Source organism: Dermacentor silvarum, chromosome 3, assembly GCF_013339745.2.
Source record: "Dermacentor silvarum isolate Dsil-2018 chromosome 3, BIME_Dsil_1.4, whole genome shotgun sequence".
In the NCBI taxonomy this organism is placed as follows: domain Eukaryota; kingdom Metazoa; phylum Arthropoda; class Arachnida; order Ixodida; family Ixodidae; genus Dermacentor; species Dermacentor silvarum.
Genome location: NC_051156.1, coordinates 101944742 through 101951644, shown reverse-complemented (window position 1 = coordinate 101951644; position 6903 = coordinate 101944742). Strand labels below are relative to the sequence as shown.

At 44.6% G+C, this 6903-nt stretch overlaps 1 protein-coding gene across 2 annotated transcripts in view; it reads left to right on the top strand.

The window, feature by feature from the left end:
• The first annotated feature begins 681 nt into the window (after positions 1-681).
• The window catches only part of LOC119445632 (sulfotransferase 1C2), a 30045-nt gene continuing 23823 nt past the window's right edge, over positions 682-6903 (top strand). The window contains exons 1-2 of one of the 2 annotated variants that reach the window (XM_037709897.2): positions 685-817; positions 4128-5194. In XM_037709897.2, coding sequence (XP_037565825.1) covers positions 4141-5094 — 954 coding nt within the window. In that variant the 5' untranslated portion in view covers positions 685-817; positions 4128-4140 and the 3' untranslated portion in view covers positions 5095-5194. Of the gene's footprint in view, positions 818-4127; positions 5195-6903 lie in introns of those variants that run through there. The other variant, XM_049663477.1, reaches the window with a different exon arrangement.

Sequence of the window (6903 nt, the reverse complement as noted above, 5' to 3'; positions counted from 1 at the left end):
ATTTTAGTTTAAAGCAGATCTGAAGGGTCTAAGAAACGTTTTTATTTATTTATTTAATTATTTATTTATTTAAAGTACTCGACAGAGAGGTATTAGAGCAAGAACACAATACAGCAAGTCATAAACATATGAAAATATACACGTGTGGTGCGTATATAGCAAAGACGGAGCATCAATGCACAGAAAACAAGACAAAACGTTAGCAAGCATTAATAGATTTTACAGTTTAAAAATACGAGAAGTGTCGCGTAAAATTTGTTGGCACCACTCAACAAATGTCATTCGACATTTTTTGAAGAAAACATTTACAAGGTTTAACACGGACAAACTCTAGCTATGACGTTTATGATAGGTATTCACTGGGGGCTCTAGGCATGAGGTGCCCATTAAGTATCCCCCAATGTAACTAAGAATTCACGTTTATCACGTTTATGAGTATATAGTCGGTATACTACAAGGTGTCTGCGCATTCGGTGATAATTAACTCACTTGAGCAAACCTAAAAACTGAGTGCCGTAGACAGATGCCTCCGCTAGCGGTCACCACAATCTCTTTCTTATCTACCTCTACGCGATCGCGGGTAAAGTCCGCGGATCACGCACATTGTTTAGCAACTCCCTATCGCATTTGTCTTGGCATCACTACCAAAGATTGCGTGCGTCCTGTACGTGCCTAGTGATTGCCGCCCTTTCGGCTCATGTAGGGTACTGTACCTCGGTAATAAGCCCCAAGAAACGCTTCCGTGTGCATTCTATTAGTGCAAGCCGTTTCGAAGGTTCCACTGCCCTGACAGTTCTTCAATACTGTGGGACCGAAGGTGGGAAATCTTTGTTGCTCTTCCTTGTGTGGCTCTGATAGCTTACGACAGAATACAATGCTTTCATTGCCTGAATATGGCACAGCGCTGAAAACACTATCGGTTCAAGCAGCTTCGTGTCGGGTGCCGCGATTTCGTGGCACGCGGACAGTACGCTCCTGGGCTAGTCCACCACGATATTGAGTTACTAGGCGTAAAACGTAAATGAAGGTACAGAACGTGGTCCCAGGGCACACGGTTATAAGGTAACCTCCCGTAAGCTTGATCAATCAGCCAAGCCTCTTTCAGAGTTCAGAGAAGCTATGACAGCGATTACCAGTTAAAGTAACGAAGCAGGGTGCCGCCTTGTGGTCTTACTATCCCCAAACACCTTAACTCAACGTGATAATAAGCAAAACAGATTACACCATAAATTCATCAAGAGTGGTTGAACAAGTGAAAAGCCCCAGTGAAAATGTGTTCCCTCGTTGAAATGTAGGATCCAATTTGAGGATCCCTTGTCATCCCCCAGTTAATTAGTTCGCAGGATCATAGTTTATCGCGCTTTATTTTCTCGCCCTTGCCTTTTTAATACAGGGCTGTGGCTAGAGGCTCATTTCTCACTACTAATTTTTGTTCTTTCTTCTGGTTTGTGATAAGGTACCGTGGCAGAACTGTTTCCAAAATTTATTTAAGCCATAGGTGACGTAGAAGTAGTAACCAGGCGTGCTAGTTTTCTTTTTCTTTATGAGATTCGGCTTCCTACTTAATGAAAATGCCTAATTTTGGTTTTCTCATATTCATTCAAGTCAAAGTGGTCGGTTCCTCTTCAGCGACTGTTGTTTCCGCATCAAATTATACCTGAGTATGCAGACGCATCTGAACAAATCACTTTGCTTCTAAGAAAATTTCTAGTTGCTTATGTTATTTGTGTATGTTATTTGTAACTTTGCGAACTTTGCGAGCCTCAAAGCATAGGCACCACCGAAGCGTTATCAGATATATCGAACAAGGTAAATCAGTTCTAAGAAAATCTGCACGCTGGCAAGAGATTTGCGAAAGGGATAAGTTTCGTTCACCTGAATGTAGAAAGAATCTACAAAGGAAACAAACACAGGTTTCTCGGAAAAAAGCTTCGCACTATAGGAGAAAAACCCTCCCGAATAAGTCTGAAATAATTGCCCCTGAGCTTTGAGTTGTTGGATAATAGCCCTCACGCCAGCGGTCTGCTAGCCTCCTCATAAATGTGTGACTACGTCCGGATCGAATGTTTTTATACTTATATATTTACTATTGATAAACTTGCCACATAAGTCAATTGCGCGAGAGAACACAGTGTTTGTGTCGGTGGTGAAAAACGCATCACCATCCACCAACCACGAAAACTGTCGAAGCAGCCAAAGCATGGAATTGGCTTCGAAATTTTGGGGGCTCTCATACTAACCTTATTCGGAACATCTACTGCCAATGTTTACCGACTCTTTCTCAGCACAACAATTATGCTGTGGTGCTTCCATACAATGAAACTCGACATTTTCGGGCAACTTCGCAGCACAACTGACTACATGCTCTTTTCCTCAAAGCGTATGACATTCAAATACTACCCTTTTGAGGTTTACGTGAATTTTGATTATTGAATTCGGCATTACTTCATTTTAGTTTTTCGATCTTCCTCGAGTACACAGAACGTCGAATGTAAGATTCGCTCACGCACTTTATCATATGAGCACTCGTGTCTATGATATGACTAGACCGAGAACGTCGAGATCAAGAAAATTCTGCGAATCTCGCATGCTTGCAATACAAATACTAACATGCTAATTCATGTTTTGTCAGTTAATGCTAGCGCATGTAGGGCGCACCTCTGCACTAACCGCTGTATTATCACTAGTGTCCGCACCTCACGTTTCGATCGCTTCATCATCGGCAGTGCTCCCAGAATTTCTCTCGCACCCAATCTACAGCTTTGACGCGTATGTTGAAGTTCGATGTACTTAATCTGTTAGTCACTCCTAAATATCGAGCATAAACAGGCGCATAATCAGCTTGCCGTCAATCAGGGCTAAGGGCACATCTTTCCTGTGTAACAGCAGTCCCGTGCTATCTTTCGACGCAATTGTTGTGTTTTGTTCGATGCATGGAAAAGGCGACAGTGGCAGGTACAATACACACCAGCTGCTGCACTTTTCCTTCAAAACGTTCGTCTGATTCCATTGTCCCGTAATCCAATGCGAATCATTTTAGGGAAGCAACAATAGTTTTAGCCAGGAATTTTCCTCGAGCACTGTGGTTCATGCACATAGGCTTCAAGAAACACTGCGAAGAAATGATGTCTCTAGACTTCATTATTTATTAAGCAAAAGAAATATGAAGGTTAGCTCATTTAACGTATCCATAAGATCCCAAACATTTCTCAAAAAAGAAAAAAAATAGAGACGGAAAGAAGGTGCAAATTACAAACAAAAAATGTTTTTTTAAAGAACACGTAAGTACCATCACGGGCATCACCGCCAGGAGCACCACCTAATGTATTCGGTGCAGCCACCACATCACATTCGGTAAATACCACACCGAAGCTTGAAAATCAATTTAATGAGTTAAGTACATAACAATGCGTGTCTATTAAGAACCGCAGTGCTAGGAAAAGTGTAAAGCGTCCGCCTCGTATCGGTAGGTACTAGTTTTGAGTCCTGGTGCCGCAGCAAACCTACTGGCTCTTCTAATGAGTAGAGATGCACCACGACCTGGCACTCGGTTTTTCAAATTGGTTCTCATCTCGAAAGGGGGTCTTATGGATTTGGGAAGGTCTCTGAGCAACCCTTATTCTCACCAGAACTTTGGTGAAATAGTCGAGCATCCGCCGCTGCTTTGGGAGGAAAACGGGTGCTGCCATCGGGTACTTACCGGTAAAATAGGTACAAGCGTACTCCCGGCCACGTGCTTGGCAACTACGGGATTTTCAGGCGCTTCCAGGAACACCTATTGGAAAGTTGGCGGCATGGGGCGGCTAGAATATAAATAATCGAGTGCCAGGTGGTGGTACACCGCTACCCACTACAAAAAGGGGCCGGCTTCTGGCGCCACTGGGATACGAACCCAGCACCTTCCACATACAAGTCGGATGCTCTACCATTTCACCACCACTGCAGTAGTGACGTCCTCTGCGGTGGCTACTTAGTCCTTCAAATGTAATTTCAGAACCAACGACACTTCGTAAAGGGAAACCACAGTAAGCATGACGAGAATGTGTAAATGCAGCATCTGAAACACATTTTTACGCAAATATTGCGAGTGATGGCTGAAGTAACTCAACGATGTTCTAATTTTTCAGCAAATTCACCGCTATGCCGGGACGGAGGCCCTATCGCCAAATCATCGACGGCGTTCCCAGGTGTCCTGTAGTCGATCCAGAAATCTTTCGTAAAAGCCTTCTTTTTCGTGCCGCCAATGGCGACGTCGTTCAGAGCTCGTTCCCGAAAAGCGGCACGCATTGGATGCAGTACATCACGCAGCTTATCATCAAAAAAGGCGAGGCGGTCACTACGCACGCACACTTTGCCAACAACCTCCGCTCTATCGAATACATGGGTTGCGATGGCTGGAAGTCACCTCTTCCCGTGAGACTTCTGATTACGCATAACCCTCTAGAGCGTGCGACTATGAACGAAAAGGCAAAGTACGTCTACATCGCTCGCAACCCTTGGGACGTCAGCGTCTCGCTTTTTCGCATGATGACAGACCTGAGCCATTACCGATTTCAGGATGGCACTTTCGAAGAGTTCTTCGAACCGTTTGTAGATGGTGACCTAGGTTACGGAAGTTACTTTGACCACGTAGCAAAGGCATATGCTCTGAAGGACGAACCCAACGTGTTCTTTGTCACGTACGAGCAACTCAAGAAGGACACCCGAAGTACGGTGCTCAGGCTTGCACACTTCCTCGGAGAAGCTTACGGCATGCACCTAGAAAAAGATGAACAAACGCTCCGGAACATTCTAGAATGGTCCACGCCTGAGTATATGAGGCGCGCCATGGTTATGAACCTGCAGGCTAACGAGAATCCACTATTAAATGCGGTGTTTTCGAGAGAGCACACGAAGAGCAAGCAGGGTGTCGATGGGGACTGTAACAAGTACACAGTGGTGCGAGAAGCGAAAGTTGGAGGCTGGAGGGAATACTTCACGCCGGCGATGCTGAGCCGTTTAGAGGAGAAGATACGAGAACAAGGTGATAAGGCTTCCTTCATGACACTGTGGAGTGACATAAGGCAACAGGCAATTGATTTGTCGAAACGTTAAGAGTGGTATTACCCATTCATTAATAGCTACTCCCCTTCCTAGCATATATTGTACGGGCAATGGTTCCTATGACATTCCCAGAATAAATTCAGTTCTTTTTTTTCAATTTCGCGTGTCGTTCAATTATTGATATTTTGGCAGTCTTGTCAGGCTGGACGATTGGGCTAGGTAGTGTTTTTTTAGTAAGTGAACAGCGCGAAGGGGCACAAGGCCGTAGACGTATTTTATTTCCGTTCTTGGTGTTTAATTTTAGTAAGTGAACAGCGCGAAGTGCCACAAGGTCATAGACCTATTTCATTTCCGTTCTTGGTGTTTTATTTTAGTAAGTTAACAGCGCGAAGGGCCGCAAAGCCGTAGGCGCATTTTCATTTCGTTCTTTGGTTGCTTACTTGTCACTAGAAATGTTTCTCCGACTATGGTTCAACAGATTACATAAATTTGCCTGATCACAGAAGAAACGATCTGCTGGAAGCCAGTGTTTGTCTTCATCCCACTTGCCTTTTTTATCGGTCTTCGCGCTCCTCGCCTATTACATAATTAGTTGTGGTTTCAGACCAAGGACAAATGCATTTTTAATCAACAGCGCAACGTTTAGTGCCGCCAGGATACCGAATATGAGCCTACTGTCTAAAGTATATCATATTCGAGCAATTCATAACCCGTTAAAGTGACAGAAAGAAAATAACTATTCACCGCTGCGACCACTTACATCTCGAACCAGAAAATTCACCCAAGAAACACTTTACAATAATATTCTCGCAGCGTTCATTTAGGTCCTCATTTCCCAGTGATGTGTACATGGCCCGTTATTCCCATTATTCGGCACTCACAACGGTGAGGGAGCCCGTCATAATAGTGTATACGGCATTTTGACGGGTCCCCTCACCGTGTAGTTGTTAGATTGAGGCGACCCTTTTTTATTCCATCGCATGTTGCTTCCCCAGAGTTTTGCTAGTCATTGGATGGGGGTGCCCGTCTCACTGAGACGCACATTACCAACACAACAACGCGGTATTATTCATGGGTATGCGGCCGCTAAAGCAGCATCCACCTAAGGCACCCACCCCCTTCCCCTTGGGCTACAGAATGAGACGCTTCGCTCGCCTTGGCAGGAGCCCTCCGAGTAAGGCGTGGTGGATAAGCATAGGACAAAAATAACAAGTGTGACAGAATTCAAACAAGAAAAAAATTTCTCCAGCAAGCTTAAAAGGACAATTTCACAACGCGGTTCTGACTCGTAACCCCTCAGTCACGAGCGCGACGCTCTTCCGCGGCGCCATAAAACGTTTTTTTTTTTTTTTGTGCCTGTTGGGTAACACCATGTCAAACAACATCTAGTAGTTGGGAAGCCGAGATACAAAATAGTAAACTTTCTACGCCAAGTGTCAGCCTTCCTGGGCTGACTAATTCAGAATTTATTGAGCGCGGTTAACGGTTCGACCCTCGACAGCCACGCAGGTGTAGATTCTTGTGCTCTCTGAATTTCTACAAATCTTGACATGCATTCTCGAAAATACATTCGTGCGGGCCAAGCATCCGGCCCGCAATGATACCGAGCCATACGGGAGTGCCATAGGCAGTGAAGGCGAATTAGCATAATAAGGTCAAACTGCAGTTCATCTTCGTTTTCTATAGGTAAGAATTTAATACCCTGCGGATCTAACTGAAAATCTTTCTTGATGGGCACCATGAAACCGGACGAAAAGCGCAGCTATTACAGAGGTTGTGCATCGGCTGATGTTACCCGTCAATGTAGTGTTATGGCTATACTGAAGGGCCCCCTCCCTACAGTCAGTTCCTATTTGGGCT